The 16,557-nt window shown below is 39.4% G+C and overlaps 1 protein-coding gene across 5 annotated transcripts; it reads right to left on the bottom strand.

The window, feature by feature from the left end:
• Nucleotides 1–110: 110 nt before the first annotated feature.
• Nucleotides 111–16,014, bottom strand: LOC116449989 (dipeptidase 2-like). 5 transcript variants are annotated; one of them, XM_032121999.1, is made up of 12 exons: nucleotides 13,812–16,014; nucleotides 11,922–12,028; nucleotides 10,320–10,603; nucleotides 9,391–9,517; nucleotides 8,785–8,914; nucleotides 8,324–8,465; nucleotides 7,392–7,461; nucleotides 6,712–6,888; nucleotides 6,117–6,204; nucleotides 5,454–5,529; nucleotides 3,697–3,832; nucleotides 111–2,402 (listed from the first exon to the last, which is right to left on the bottom strand). In XM_032121999.1, the coding sequence occupies exons 3-12, from the start codon at nucleotides 10,451–10,453 to the stop codon at nucleotides 2,217–2,219; spliced, it is 1,266 nt and encodes a 421-aa protein (XP_031977890.1). In that variant the 5' UTR covers nucleotides 10,454–10,603; nucleotides 11,922–12,028; nucleotides 13,812–16,014; the 3' UTR covers nucleotides 111–2,216. The 5 variants fall into 5 exon arrangements, with proteins under 5 accessions (XP_031977890.1, XP_031977891.1, XP_031977892.1 ...); XM_032122000.1 differs by having other exon boundaries at nucleotides 11,922–12,023; XM_032122001.1 differs by lacking the exon at nucleotides 11,922–12,028 and having other exon boundaries at nucleotides 13,812–16,013.
• Between the last annotated feature and the right edge of the window lie 543 nt (nucleotides 16,015–16,557).

Genomic DNA, 16,557 nt, shown 5'->3' with positions numbered 1-16,557 from the left:
CATGATACTCTGGCCTTCTTTCTGCCACAGGGGTGCACGGTTCTTTCAGGGCCTCATGGGCCTCTAAATATCTACACTGTTTTGTGAGATTACACCAGTATCCTTACAAGTTTTAAACAATATTTTATTGAAATTTCATGTCTATGTTTTGCCACAAGGTTACAAATTACTCATTGCACAAGCAGTCAGCAAATAGGCGCAAAATATAATAGGTAAGATGAAACATATAAAAGTATTTTCTGTGTCTTTCAGGAAAGGAATATATATTTTTATATTGTAGTAGTATTATATGCTGTAGTATGGGAAGGTAAAAAAGTAAAAATTAGCAGGCAGTGACAACACAGTATAAAGAAAACTGGAAGCTGGAAGGAATAAAGAAGCATCTTACATTTCAAGTATGTAATGAAACACCTATCAGAATACTAGTTATGAAAAAAGAGACCATGGATGGCAGTTTTCCAATGGTTTATGAACCCATTAGAAGAAATATTGATGGGAAGTAAACATTTGCCCTATTGAATTAATCATTTTACCAGTAAAAATACGTTCTGATGCCAGTCAAGCAATATCAGGGAGGCCAGACTTCTGAGTCAGTAATTCCCTTTTCTATGTGCATTACCAGGATCAGTATTTATTGAGAAACTATTCTTAAAAAGTTGGCTTGTGTGCAACTAGATTGTTCCACATGATTTGTAAAGAATTTGGTAACATACAGGAATATAGTGACAATATATTTATCAAGGACACGATCTTATCAAAATAATTAATGAGGCTTAATTTTGAAGCTATAAAAAAAGTGTCCTTCCAGAAATCCTACTTGTACATGGAATGCAGAAATGGATGGTAGGAACAGTCTCAAATGCCTCTAGAAAAAAACTAACTTGCTGTTTTTCCATTCTGTACATGCTCAGCCTTCTCTTTCAGTTGTTAAATACTTTGTGTGTTTACAAGTGCTTCCCTTAGATCAATTACAGGGCTTTTATTCTACACTACGGTTAAATTCTGTGGATGTCATATCAGTAAATAAATATTGGTATTGTAAAATCACAATTAACAACAAATATCGTAGAAAAGCATTTACCAGCAAGCACTGGGAACTGACCCGACAAAGATGTAGTGCTGCCATCTTATAATTTCACCATGAATCCCAGTATATTTGACTAAAATGTCAGTTTTGAGCCTTCCAAGAACAGCCTATCTCAATATATGCTCTTCTCTGCAACAGGAGCTTCTAACCTCACATACCTGCTGTATTTCGAAACATATTCCAAAGGCCGAAACAGCAGATTTATATAAAATGATCTCTGTCTAATCTCATGTCTATGAATCCATTGGCCATGGTCTGATTTTAGCCAGCTAGAATAAAAAATGAAATAATAAAACACGATGCTGATAAGGATAATGGTTTAAATGACAAAAATATTTCCACAACTCTCTTACTAGTCAGAATTCCTGCTTTGTCCTGGCTTGTTCTTGCTCCCATCATCATGAAAATGTTGCAAACAGCTGTCCCCAAATTATAGAAAAGTATCTACAACGTTGCCTGCACCCGAATGCAAGAGATCTCCGTCCACCCTTCAGTAACTTCCCAGTTGTCCACTGTCCTGGTCAGGGTTCAAAAATAAGAGTTTAGTACTGCAGGACGGGTCTCTAAAGTTAGTGGTAGGCATGCAGTCCAAACTGGAATAGGCTTCTCACCCATCTTGTTGTCTTAAAAAACAAAACAAAACCCCAAGCAAATCATAAACGCACTCTTCCCCATGTGGCAGGGGCTGGTCTTCTCTGAGTAAGCCATCAACTGTTGATGGTAGTTGCATGATTTAACAAGAAGTAATATTTGAAGACTTCTTGGCACCGCTGTCTGAATCATAATCTCTATTTCCTGTGTGGAACTGCTGGTTCTGGACTCCAGTATTTATGCCACAACGCGGGTACCAAAACCATGCATCAAGTATTACAGAATTTATTCTTTAGTTGTGAATACTTTCTATTAACAATGTTGGTCCTGGTCTAGCCAAGATGACACAGAATTTATCACTTCAAATTCCAAATGCTTTTGCTACATCATTTATAATTTACATTAATTTTCAAGTATGCAGGTGAATTTATAGAAATTATATTTAAAATTTATTATAGTTTTCCATTAACAAAACACAGAAAGATAGGTAGTTGCATTGCAGAGTACTCCATAAATCTCTCTCTAGATTCCATAGATCTTATGATACAGAATACACCATTAAACAGGATACAAGTGTCAGACTAAAAGGTTGTGCCACAGAAGGAATTCCAAAGGACCTGGCTGGCTGAAGCTGAAGCTTACGTAGGTCTAGGCGACAGGAATTTTGTACTTCTTGCAAAATTTCACTTTCACCTGCGTCCATTACTCCAAACATGTTCCGCACCTACCAAAATTCAAAAGGTTGTCCCTGAAAGCCAGACTGGCACAACAGCAAAAGCTTTATGCAGCTAGGAAATCCCATGCTATTTCAAGTTACCCAACTCCAACTGTATTGCAAAACCACATCTGAATGTGAGGAAATCAACATCATTATTCTGCTGTTTGCTTTCCTATGAAACACTTCCCAGAATTCAGCATATATTACAGGCAAGAGCCACAGTTCTGGCTGTTCTTTGTCTTGGCTCTCTCCACACGTGTAGCAAACAAACTTATGAGCTTTCTTCCCTGAGGTGAACTCGCACTCTGAAGACAGAGCTTCAACATCTCTAATTTAGAAGGGAAAAAATGTTACTAAATCCCACAGATTGGTTAGGTGTGATGAATTTGAGCCTCTTCATAAAGTCAGTCTGCCACTCGATTAAGTCAGCATTATGTAGATATTTTGGCAGATTAACTGGAATAGTGCAAATTTCCCGGATTTCTGTTCATCCAACATGCCCGAAAAGGACAAGTGGAAGGAAAGTGAGTGAAAACTTCTCACTAGAAGACAGTGAAATATATGTTGTCTATAAGGCTTTGTGAGTATTATCTACTTACTTAGCCCTGTAAATAAAAGCAGTAGGAGGCAAGCAGTCTGGAAGTTTCAGCAGAGGCATTTGTAAAAGTTACACTTGAGGGGGCCCTACTCTTACACCGTCTCCTTCCCTCCTCTCCTCCCTCATGCTTCTGGACTAACTTCTACCATTTACACTTAAAGCTTGCTGTGATCTAGTTATGTTTATGGCTTGTTAGTGATCTGGTCATGGCAGAAGCCTTTTGAATAGCAGCCCAATCCCATGACAAGAATTAAATTGATTTGCAGGAGTCAACATTCCTTACTGCCCCAGCGAACACAGCCAGACTGTGGTGCTGGTACATCCGCAGTTTCTCCAAACCATGAAGTGATTCCATTTAGAAGTCACTGATGTGTGTTTATCAGATTACTGCAGAGAGAAAAAGTTCCAAAGAGCTTTGTCTGCTCTCTCTCATTTTCCTTTATTCTGCTAACACTCTCTTGCCATCTTGGTTTCTTTCCCAGCGTTTGGAATTACTGAATTAGGTGCTTACATTCCCTCATATCTCTCTCACTTAACAAAAAAAAAAAACAACAAAAACAAACCAAACACTCAAAGGCAAAACACATAAAACAAAAAAAAAAAAAAAAAAAAAAAAAAGAAAAAAAAGAAAAAAACCATAAAACACCAACAATTCCTTCCCTCCTAGTAAGAATCAAGATTCAGTTTGGATTTTAATCTTACATTTTCCACTTCCCTGAAGACACGGAGAAAGTTCTCCCTTAAGACTCCTTTCAGTTCAGTTTCATTCCATCCTCTTCTAAGAAGTTCCTCTATCAAAGAAGGGTATTTAGAGACATCTTCCAATCCCTCAGGGAAGCTGTTGGTAAGTCACACGAGAATATTCAACACACATCAATGACAAATTGGAGAAAAAGGTTTTGAATTAGTCTTTTGCACATACTGACTTTTGGAATGAGATCACTTGGGACCCAATTCTTCCTCTGAGAATTCAACTGACAAGCAGAAACAGGTTTGGGACACAACAAAAGGCTTTTCCTTTTTTCAAAAAGACCCAATAGACAGAATACAACTGGAATGAAGATGCACTTCTATAGAGGCAAAACAACAGCATGGGAGGATATTAGAACAAAAGGGAAATTCATGTATACGTTAATCCACAGTTTCCATCTGGCCTTTAGAGTAAAAGGAAACAGCTGCATCACAGATTAAGTTGGTGCAATCCACTCGTAACTGAGAACAAAAGGAAACCTGCAAACACATGATGAGCTCTGGAGTTGCAGGCAATTTAGTGAACTCTGTTGTTTACAAAGTATTTGAAAAAAATACAATTAGAATAATAATATTGGTTTGAATTAAGCCAATTGTTTAGGCAATGGAAAGAAAACTATTCAGAGCCCTCTACTGAAGAAATTAGAAAAAGCAAAACTGATCTATGTCTTGTGCTACTTCTTGTCAGAATAAAAAGAATTTAGAAATAAGAAGCTGCAAAACCTGCATTAAACAGCTCTTTTAAATTGTATTTCCACAAGACTTTGACAATGTTTTGAGATAACTAATGTTTTTGGTATTTTTCTGTTCTGTGGAGGTGTGGTGATAATCGCATCTCAAGCAATCTGTAGCGTTACTACCAGGAATTAGGGCTTTAACAAGTCCACCACCAATTTAACTGATGCACTTTCTGAAAATGCATGTGATAAAACGTGTCCTTTTGTTGCAAACTGTGTTTTTCTTTTGAACATTATAGTTTCAGAGCTATGATATCATGGAGCTGACACAATGGGTAGTGTTTGTACTTTACAGATGGCAGCCTGACTCTGACTCTCATTCCCAAGGAGGCCTGACTCCAGGAGAAAAAGAAAAAAGAGAAAGGAGATGATGATTCAACAGAAAGATAAGAAGAAAAAAAAAGTTTAGGGTTACAGCAGCAAATGCCACCCAATCTGCTTTTATTTCCTCAGCTGTAATTGCACTAGCCCAAGAGTGAGGAGAGGTTTTGTGGTAGGCTGTTCACCAGGCTCTGCTTGCCTCGAACACTTCCCAAGCCCCAAAAGCAGGAGTGGTTTCACAGCACCCAAACACTTTGGGCTTTCCTCAAGGATAGTGGAAGAAAGAGTTTTGCAGCATCTCTTTAGGCTGAACCATTTACCATGTAAAGGTTGAGGCAGCTTTTCTGTCATTCATCTTTGGCTTTTGGAAAAAAACAACCTCTATCAGTGGTTTTGTATGCACAAACCACCATGTAGAACACATGGCTGCAGAGTTCACAGGCCATGAGGATCCATTTCTACATTTGTAGCACTACTTCATGCAGTTCTAAAAAGGAATCATTGTGCCTCTCTTTCATAAAACTTGGTTTAGTGCTCATCACAAGACAATCTGATACCAGTTTTTTTGTCTGCCTTCTTTTTTTCCCTTAAATGAATCAAAACCTGCATAATTTAAGGAGCAGGTGTCAATGTATGTACAACTTTACTAACCGTTCCACTCCATCATAGTCACCGCCAATTCCTATCGATTCTGAGCCTGCAATTTTCTTTATATGGTCAAAATGATCTGAAAATAAATACCAAAGAAAATAACACCTAAGCATCCAGCAAAAAAGAAGTATTACAGTTCACACATATTGGCACTAGGTGACAGCTCTCCTTAATCACGGATTCTTGATCAAATCTTTTTTAAAATGTCAAAAGACCCACCCCATCAGGCAGCAATCTTCAAAATAAAAACAACACTGATGAAATGCAAATGAGGAAAGAGACATGATCATCACAGCACATTCATTCCTAACAAGTAGCCCAACTACACCAATAGAATTTTCATTATCCATTGCATACCTAGGTTTCCCACTCTTAATTACATAGGCTTAAGGTGTTTTCCCGAAAGTAATAACTACTTTGGGATTAATGGTTGTTGGCTCAATTTGTGAGCATCATATCCTCCAGCTACACACACCCCTTGAACTCTTGTTATTGTTTAATGAGTATTAGCTCGAAAAGTACCTAGAGCTGGGCTAAGGTGTGGATGGAATAAACAAGCAGTATAATTTACATGACCTTGAAAATTATTCAGGCAACAGGAAATTCATAGAATTTATATGAATTCATAGAACCCACAAAAACTACAGGGTATGAACATCAAACCTGCAAGGGTAGAAATATTAACAACTTTTCTTCCACAGGCCAGTACATCTGCATTGAAAGTCACCATGACAATTCCCTTGTTCTTTTTCTGAAAGATATGAATAGACAGGTGATGATCACTTATGTCCTGCAAGCTTCGTGGGCATCTTATACAGAACCTTCTACACCCATCAATCAGTGAGAACTGCAACACTAAGTCAAAGCTGAGGTGGCAACACAAGGCTTTTCTTCCCTGTCCTATCTCCGGGTTCATTTTACTTTCATGTGGACTGAATCAGCAGAAGTGCAGTGACTACATCAAAAAAACTCAACCAGAATTTCAAAGTATTTTCAAGCACTTCATTTTTGTAGTCATAGACTAAATGCAACCCAAAGAAAATGTCTCAGAAGCAAATGTAAGCTGCTCCTCAGGGATATGCTTCTAAATCAAATTCAGGGATGAGGAGGTGGAAAGTAAACATCATGATTTGAATGCACGTTTGCTGCAGCCCAGGCAAACACTGCCATTAAAACAAAAAGCAAAACCCCCAAGAAGCAAAACCAACAAATTCCTTCCTCCAAAAAACAAACCAAACCCAAAAACCATATGACTCACCAGTTGCTGGAGAATATCATCAGGAACATTTCTTGAGTGATTACAAACAGAAAATGCTGAGGAGTGGCTGAAAATTACTGGTGCTTTTGAGATATTGAGTGCAGCTTTTGCTGTGGAATATGAAGTATGAGATAAATCTATCAGCATACCCAGGCGATTCATCTCCTTTACCACTTCCTAAAACAGATGTACAGACAACAGTGTCAGTATTAAGTTTCCTGAAGGGAAACCGTTTAGCTGACATATGTAAACAGATAGATTAATTTTGCAGCTGTCAGCTAGTCATAAACATGCTGTGCCTGTGTTGGTTTCTATGTACCTATTAATTCAATAGTAATTTATTCACTCAAAATTAGCCAGCACACCACTACATGCTCAAAACTCAGAAAACTTAGTCAATCTAAAATAAGTCATTCGAAGTGTTATTCACATCTCACTGCTTGCACATATGATTTCATACATTTAATCGGTATTAAAACCGTTGTAATTAAATCTAACACTTCTTTTACCCTAACAAACATCACAGGGAATTTGATTTGGACTACATCCTGATCACCTCCTAACTATCAAGAACTTCTAGTAATAAATTTTTAATGACAATTTGCTTTTGAGAAGATAAGGCCAGAAGTCGTTAGTTGCATAACACATTGCCCGGATTAGCATTTGAAAGAGATCCTTACTTGGCCAAATGCAGTCAGACCAATAACACTAGGATAAAAGTTGTGTATTCCTTTAGATGATGATTCAGACCTTAAAAAGGGGAGTGAGGGAGGAGAAACATCATTATTCTGGAGAATACAGTATCAACAGCTAAAACCTCTTACACTACACACAGGAAATATTACCATGTCACATAGCCAAATGTGGGGATAATGGGCTACATAATAGGTATCTTGCTCAGGCAGTGCTTTTTATGTTCATAACTGTTTTCAGGTTCACTGATGTTGATGTTTGTAAAGGAATTTAAGACAAGCAGAGAGGTGATTGTCAGCATTTTTCTGATTAAACAAACTTCCATGAGAGAACAAAGAGGCACTGTAATGGCAGTTACCTGCCAGACAGAAAACCTGCTTTTCAGCTGCCTGTACAGAATTCCCCTTCCCCTCAGTCAGTGCAAGAAGGTATTTTGCCAGTCCAGCAAAGAGAAGTTGCAAAGATTCTGATACAGGATCTAAATACCCGTCTCTGTAGCTCCATATGGGACCTGCACTTACGAGCTGGCCAGAGAGGACAGTGTTGAAGGCTGCTGAATGCTGAGTTCTTACATATCATTTACCTTCTTTTATCTACATCATATGCATTTTCAGTACTTTTTTTTTTGTCTGTTTTGCTGTATGTAACTTTCCCAATATAGCAAAGGAGATATCAATTTGACCATCTTTGTGTTGTTAAAGAGGTTTAAAGTGTCCAAATCATGAGCATAACAAGCACTACATAATGGATGTAGTCTCCCACTATACACATGGCAAATTATTTACCCCCAAACCCTATCACCTGGACTTGGTTCAAGGTCTTTCACACAATAAGTTTGTGCCTGAATCCATATTTCTCCCATCATGCAGCTGCCACTCTTTTGCATTAGATAGTCACACAAAATATGTGCATTAGTTACCAAGGAGTGTTGCAGGAATGTGTTAAAGTCATGTAACGAACACCCAAGTCATAGTACATCCTCAGTGTTGCCAAACTGCTGTCAATGGAGTGGCCACCTTCTATTCCAATCAAACATGCAATCTTTCTACTGTCAGAGATACCTGGAAAACATAAAGGAAGATAATTCCAAAGTAATTCCATGACAGATAAGAAGCCAGCACTACTGAGCAGCAATTGTTTGTGTAAATTGCAATACAGACATTTTCATAGAATGGGAGCTTACAGAGTACATGTTTTTATGGCAAATTCTCTCATGACTGCAGTGGACCAGGACTGTACACAGAGTCAGTGGCTGTGGTTCAGAGGAAGTGTTGAAGTTAAAGTTGCTTTTTAAAGCAGGATAACTTGTCTGCTTGCATCTCTCTGTACATACCTCCCACAATCACATTTTAAAAATTCTTTTACAAGAAGGAGCCTCACCTTGGGAAGTCATCACAAGTTCCAGCTCTTCATAGCTGTTACACATCCTCTTGACAACATCGATTTGCTCTAAGGTCAGGCGCACAGCATCCTTGTTCTGAGCGCTGCAAAGAACATACACTGACCAAAACTGAAAGAGATATTGACAGGTAAAGCAGATAACTTGTGTTTTGACTTGGAAACTTCTGTTTGCTCATAGTTCAGGAGCCCAGACCAAAGTAACTTCCTGCAGTTTATAAGGGCGTTGCCACTCTAGCTTTTCCCCCAAAGAAGGAGTTAGGATGCAAGGCAAGAGCACCCACTCCAGACATGATTAAGGCCTTCTGATACACTCAGCTACTCCACAGTACATGCATAAGATATAAGCTTCCTTTAATTTATGTATCACAAAACATATGCTGCTGTTTTGACTAAGGGTACCTGAATTATAAAACCCAAACTTTTGAAACACAACTGTCATGAAAGAGTGTCTGTGGCTTTTCAGTTTTATTATTTTTTTCTTTTTCAATATAAAGAGCCAAAATCAGGGCTAGAAGTACTTTTGTGTTTGGGGAAGAAGCAAATGTAAAAATATGGTCTCAGACTCACCACCACGGCAGTACATACCTGAGCTCCCACATAACCAGCCTGAAGTTTCACAAGGTTTGTGTGGGTCGTGTTGAGTTCTCTTAAGTTGACTCTACTGAGTCTATTTTGGTAAAGTATTCTCAGCTGCAGTACAAAGTCATTGTGGCTAGAATGGAAAAATAGGGCTTGGGATAGAAATAAGTTGTTCCCTTTCTAACCCAAATGTAATTTCTTCCACTGTTCATAGTCCCTTAGACTGTTAGCTGCCAATAATCCTTGCAGCAATAGATGCCTTAAAGTCTCCCTTCTTTTCTGCCTTTTCTGCTTCTCACCTCATCCCATCAGCAAGCAGGTTGGGGGTGTACAGTAAGTTGGGAATGGACATAGTGGAGACAGCAGACCCCAGCTGGCCAAAGGGTTGTTCCAGACCATATGGGTCATGCTCAGCATATAAAGTTGAGGAGACAAAGGAAGGCAGGGGATATTCAGAATCAGGATGTTTATCTTTCCAAGAAAATGTTATGTGTGATGGAGCCCTCTTTCCTGGGGATGACTGAATACCTTAGTCATGGGAAGCAGTGAATTAATTCCTTGTTTTGCTTTGTTTGTGCGTGGCTTTTGCTTTCCTTATGAAGCTGTCTTTATCTCAACCCACAAGTTTTCTCACTTTTCTGATTCTCTCCCTCATCCCACCAGAGGGACAAGTGAGCAAGGGCTGCGTGGGGCTCAGTTACCAGCTGGGGTTAAACCATGACTCCTGGCCAGATCCCAGTGGTGTTTAGAATAACGCAGTCCTACATTAAGCACCCTCTGAACCAAAATTCCTTCCTGATACATCACTGCAACAGTAGCTCGGTGCTATGTGCTCATAAACAGCCTGTGTCTCTGCTAATCTAAACACACTTCAGCATTTCCCCCTCACTTGTCAGGACTCACAAAGAGGGTTTAGTTGAACATATTTTATATACCCATCGATTAAACGTGCATCTTGCATCAGCTCCATAGCTCTTTCTCTCATTGATTTCTCACAGCTGAATGGCACAATATCAGAAAAGAACATCAACAGCCACAACAACTCTGCTGTATTTCTCTTCACTTCCATTTTCCAGTGGAAAAAGTGCTAAAGCACAGGAATACCACAATTGTTCACTGACAACAATGAAACAGCAAAATTTCCAGTCTGCAGAGGCTGTAGGCTTAACAGTACAGGCAGAGTTGAATGCCTCTCCTTCTGATAAGGCTTGCGTGAATTCTGCAGGAGGAAAGAAAAAAACAAAGAAATCATAGTAAACAGAAGGGAAGGTAGTATTGGAAACTCTGAAACTGCTACATTCTCCTAAGGATTTTAAGGTCTCTGGTTATTGTGCTCTTGCACATATGACCGCTCCTTAAACACTGCTGCTGCCACCAGCTCAGTGCTGAAGGAACCAACTGCTCAGTCAGAGATGGCAGGCTGAACCTGCCTAACCCTGGACTCACTCCTCCCAAAACAGCTTCCAAAACAGCTGAAGAAGATCGTTTTTTCATCATGTTAACTAGGCTTGTTCTCTTTATATGGGAAACCTCACACTGAAATGAGCACTGAAACTGTTTTCTGAGAAAGTTGAGAAATGAACTGCTTCTGAGTAAACTGTCTTGTTAACACACACAGAACATCCAAGTATTTTCAGAGAAAAGCTATTGAAATCTGACAGTTCTCCAAACCTTAGCAAGTGCAATATCTGCCAAACTTGAAAGGGTCACTTCATGAGGAAATGGGTGTGACAACAAGAGTCATCAGAGTACCTCCTGTACTTTTTTAAAAATAGTACTCAAACATTTGGACAACAGTCTTTCAAGAAGCATTTTTACAAACAAATGAGAAATAGCTCCTGCTCTATGTAAAGTAAATGTAAGATCTACCAGGAGGGGCAAATACCTTTACAGATAAAAGATTGGATTCACCTATACCCCACTCAGAGTTATTGGCAGCATTACCTATAAAGCTGAGGAACACTCGTTGCCTTCATTCCTGGGAGTGATATCCTGATTGAGGCACATGCCCTCAGGGGGGACAGAGCCATAAAGAAGCAGGAGGGCCATAGCTGCCATGTAAGGATGCAACAAGGGGGCTTTGCTCTTTTAAAACAGATAGATTTTAAAGGAAATTTCATAGTTAAAAAAGGGTGGTTTTCTGTATGCTTCTGTCATTTACCATCTTTGGAAACAGGGGCAAGCTGCCTGGCCCCTCCTCTCCTTTCCAGCAGGCAGGCCAGGCCCCAGTGCAGAAGGTTCAGTAAACAGCTGCTATTTAAGTGGAGCAAATCTCAGTTAGGAATGGCATTCCTTTCATCCCATCTAGAGTCCTTATTTTCCATTTTATTTTTTATTGAGACTCTTAACAGCCATTACATTAATCCTCAAATTTGTTGAATTATTGTGCCAAATCAAATATGCAAAGTGCATTAAAATAGATCCCACTGCTCAAAATAGTAACATATCCTGAAAAACAAAGAAGGTTCATCCCCTCCACAGTCCAGTTATGCTGAGATCTCATATAGATAATCCTAGCATAGCTCTGAATTACCTACCTCAGATCATGGCAGCATCTTGGTTGCAACAGACAACACAAGGTGACCAGAACCTTAGATAGAAACTTCCTTGATGACCACTGCTAAAAGCTTGGATTCACCCTATTCTTTAAATAATAATTAAATGTAATTAGTAAAACATAAATACTAGACATACTTGTAGGAGCAGAACACATGCATCATACTAAGTATGTTTTAAAGAAAAGCTACTGGTCTCTCTGAAATTCATCTTTTCATCAGGATAGTCCTTCTAATCTTTCTCAGTTTTTCTTGAAATTCTTTCTGCCATCACCAGCTCTAAATCATGATTCCTGACATGTCAGGTTTATTTCTTCTTCTGCTTGGAAGCCCACTTAGTGCTGTGTTACAATTCCTGATTTCCAACCTGCCATTCCTTCACTGCCTGTGGAGTAATGTAATGAAGTTCCACCAAGCAATGAGAAAACATGGTGTTTATTGCTTAAAACAGGGATGAAAGGGAATAAACACAGTAATATTTGGGAGGCATTTCAGGATAGCTTGTCCCAAACCTCCTGGGACAAAGGAACCCACTAGAGGCAATTCCAGTACTTCATACACAGGGAAAGGGTGCTGCCCACATTTTTCCGGTCTAAAGAGAGCACTTTGTGTTATTCTGGTCATGGCATGCCAATGAAAGATTTTGAGGAACAGTGATTGCTAGAAACACAACCATCCTCAAAATCCTCCTTCAGATAACAGTACAGTCTTAGACTAGAAGTTCTTCTGCCATAAATATGCATCAGAAATATACCCGCATTGTGAGACCCAAAAACTTTAGTGGAATAACACTTCTACAAAATCATAAAGATTAGACAGCAATCAGAAGTAGTTTCTTTTCTGCTCTGTGGCAACCATAGAGATTTCCCTCAAATGTCAAAGCACAAATACAGCCTTACCCTTTTACCACAAATGCAGACTTTGTTACCACAGAGAAAAAAATCCTTGTGCCTCTAATCTAGAAATCTAGAAAATGTTAAATTTGTTTGTGGCAGCTCAGCATGTGAAACTTTAAAAAGAAAAGGTCAAAACACTGCCCAAACAGAAGAATTCTGAAAAGTTAGTACCACAAAGGCAAATTAGTTTCTGTAGTCACATTTTGGTTGCAAATTCCTCAAACCAAAATACAAGACAGATCTGGAGCTTGAATCTCTAGAACTCTGCCAGATCCTGACAAAAGGACTCGAAAGGAAAAACTAAGATTTTATAGTATATTATCTGCTCTGACCTCATACACATATAGAAGTCCATATAATTTGTCAGTTCAAAATGCTTAATGAGAAAGTAGCAAACCTTGTTCACACAATGAAACAGCTCTGATGCTATAAAAACTGATACGCACTGTAGATTTCAGTCCAAATATTTACTATTTTTTCGTGAAGTCAACAGCAATTTTCAGGAAGATTTTTCAGCAGGAAATATGTGTTCTTCAAGTGGTTTGTCTGCTAAGATAAATTATTTTTATCTATTCATTACCAAATCTCCATTCTGTGTGTTTGTGCAAAAATGCAATTCTTTGTAGCTACAAGGATTTTTTATAGATTTGCTCTATCAAAGTATCTTCTCGGTTTCATGCAAAATATTCTTTATACTTTGACAGTGAGATTCATTTGCCTTTGAAACTGTTTAGGTAAAAAAAAGACACATAATTATATCATCATTCATAGATCAGTTCTTGAAAATTGAAGGAGTATTGCAAGCGCTACACAAAATTAAGAACATGGCATATTAGTATCCCTGTCTAAACAACATTCAAAATACAGAACCCACAAAGCTTTTTCCCATGCTGACTAAGCAGAGTTGAGAAGTGGAAGCTGAAATGAGATTTTTAGCTTTTCTTTTGTTTATCTAAAGGCTCCTTGGAGCAGTTACCTTCTTCAGATAATGCAGCTGAGTCGAAATCCACATTCCACTGTGTTGGATACAACAGCTGAAGCTTGGCACCAGATCTGCTTGGCATCACAGCAGCAGCCAAGAAACCTCTGCTATTTGTTTAACTCATGTCACAGGCTGCACACACAACAGGCATTTGGAAATTGCCACTTTGCGAGCTGCAAGGTCTGTGAACGAGCTTTCAGCTCAGCTACGCCCACATGGGAGCCCCACAAGTCATTTGCCGTGCCTTGTTGAAAACCCAGCATTTCCTCCCTCTTGTGGCAGCCTGGCTGTGCAGTCCACGATGCCTCTGTTCACTAGCAGATGATGTGTTAAAATCACTCTGTTTGTATTGCTCAGAAATAGGTGTCTCTCACCACAGAATAATTTAGGTTGGAAGGAGTTTCCGGTGGGATGTCATCTAGTGCAGCCACCTGGTCCCAGGTAAGGTAACTCCAAAGTTCGATCAGGTTGCTCAGATCCTCACTCAGTAGAAGTTTTGATATCTTCAAAGAAAAAGATTATAGAACCTTTCCAGGCCTCTGTTCCAGTGCTTGCTTATTCACACTGACTACACTTAACCCAATAAATATCTACCTCTTCTACTATATCTGCTGTATTTTATTCAGGATTTACTGTGCCACTGTATTATATCCGTAAAGGTCAAAATTGTCACAAGGTACAGGTGGCCTTTCCAAAAATAATTATGTCTCTGAACGTGCTGTGGCTTTTCACTCCCTTTCAAACATGAAAGTTTGGAAACAAAGAAATATATGCAAAACCATGATGCTAGAGTTTTACAAGAAGTAAGGTATGCTTATCATCATTTCTATTTCACTTTGTATTTTGCACTGGAAACCAAAAGGGCATCATGCATTTGTTTATGATTCCATTGCAGAGAAATGATCAAGTCTCATGATAAAATCTCCCACAGACCTGTTGTGCAAGTTATGTCTTAAGTGGAACACACATTCATCATCAATCCTCTAGTTCCCACCAACTGGAAAACTTAAACAGAACCCCCCACATTCCTGAGAATTCTGCTGCACATTGCTAATTTGGTGAATTTCACTTATAAACACTTGCCATCCACTTCTGTGAAGTAGAGAACCTTAAACAATACAAATGAAGTAACAAGAGAAAAGACAAATATTTTCCCTTCCTAATCTGAAGTTTGATCCAGGCCAGAGCCATTATTATGCCTATGACAGGAAACTATCTTTCATATTTAAATTAAAGCAGCAAATAACAGGCTCAGATTCCTTTTCCATTTGTGGTCTAGTTCTAGCCCATGTTTCACTGTTAATTTTAAACTTTTCAGATTCTCATCTCTATCTTCCAGAGTAAGAAAATATCACATAACCGTCATTGCTTGCAATTTTTCCCCCCGTTTTCTAAATTTTCTCTCTTTGGAGAGTCAAGTTAAATCTCTGATCTGATTTCTACCTAAAACTCTGTTTTCACAAGCTTCCAGAAAAACTAAGCTCACCGACTCCTTGTTCAACCACCATTTTTGCTGAGCCACTAAGCACCTTCTTGAGCTTTTAACAACTCACCTCCTTGCAGATTCAGAAAACAACTGATTTTTAAAGCTGCTAAAGGCCAAATGCTTCCTTTGGCTCACAGTGAGGTTTCTTCTGTAATTTTATTCCAATAGCCCTGGATTAGCGTTAGCAGCTGTCTGTGTATAGTAATTCTTAAAAATGTGGCATTTGTGATGTACATCCTTCCTGCAGAGTTCATCTGGCAGGACTGGTCTCCTAATAAATATCCCAAGAGCTATCTTTATTGTCCAGAATGTTGTTACACAGCTGTGTCTCTCTGATAATAGCTATCCCTATGTTTATATCATATTATATTCACCTCACACATATTTTGGAGCAAGCTGAGAAGCTATAAAATAACTGCAGCACTCACACTCAAATCAGTTGCTGTCAGGAGGCAGAGAGATATTACGTGTTGGAACTACTTTTCACACTAGGAAGGCTTGTTCCATCCCAGAGCAACTTCATTAATTTCAGTACTTACACATCCCAACCACTTGTGTTCTCGCTACCAGCACAGATTAAACTGTAGATGACTACAGCTGGGAAAGTAGGACTTTCTACGTGCAGGTACCTATTGCAGCAGTCATTTTTAACTGCAATTTGGTTTTCTCTAAAGGTCTTCTATTCTACCAGCTCCTGGTATCAACTACACTACGTAACAGCACTTCAGCATTTGGGATGGTGTCTTGGTTTGAAAAGACAGGCGTCTGCCAAGGAAGGCAGGATCCTCCCTTGGAATGAAAAATGCAACTCCCTTCCCTCCAAATTATTATAATTTTGAAATTAAGGGGCTTTCAGGCAAAGATGTGGGAAATAGGAATAACAGTTCTTTACTATTATATATCTATATGTGTATAACAAGGCAAACAAACAACAACAACTATGGCAGTAACAGCAAACACAAACCCAGTCCCAGCCTTCTCGGCTGTCGGGCCCTTTCCCCTCGGGTGCAGTTCCGCTCGCAGCCGGCAGGGGCGCTGGCGGCTCCCGGTGAGCAGGGCAGGTGCGATGGTTCCCCCGCGGCTGCAGGGGGCGCTCCGGAGCGAGCTCGGGGAGCACGCGGCACCGGTGCCCTGGGATCCCGGGAAGGGATGGAACAAAGGCTTCACAAACCCCTGGGCAGCCAATCCTGGTGTCCGGCCGGACCCTCGGGAACAGCAGGCTGGAACAGCAGGGACGAGCACAAATCCTGGGTG

The sequence above is a fragment of the Corvus moneduloides genome, chromosome 12 (assembly GCF_009650955.1).
Source record: "Corvus moneduloides isolate bCorMon1 chromosome 12, bCorMon1.pri, whole genome shotgun sequence".
NCBI classification, from domain to species: Eukaryota; Metazoa; Chordata; class Aves; order Passeriformes; family Corvidae; genus Corvus; species Corvus moneduloides.
The sequence above is the reverse complement of the archived record's forward strand: the minus strand, read 5'-3'. Positions and strand labels throughout refer to the sequence as shown.

Bases quoted from the DNA above. Each gene is read 5' to 3' on its own strand.
- LOC116449989 (XM_032121999.1), bottom strand. From the start codon at position 10,453: ATGGAAGTGAAGAGAAATACAGCAGAGTTGTTGTGGCTGTTGATGTTC. The intron at 5,530-6,116 runs GTTTGATGTTCA...ATTTATTTTCAG, and splicing joins TAATATTTCTACCCTTGCAG to ATCATTTTGACCATATAAAG. The intron at 2,403-3,696 runs GTAAGATTAAAA...GAATTTTGGTAG, and splicing joins TCTTCAGGGAAGTGGAAAAT to GTGCGGAACATGTTTGGAGT.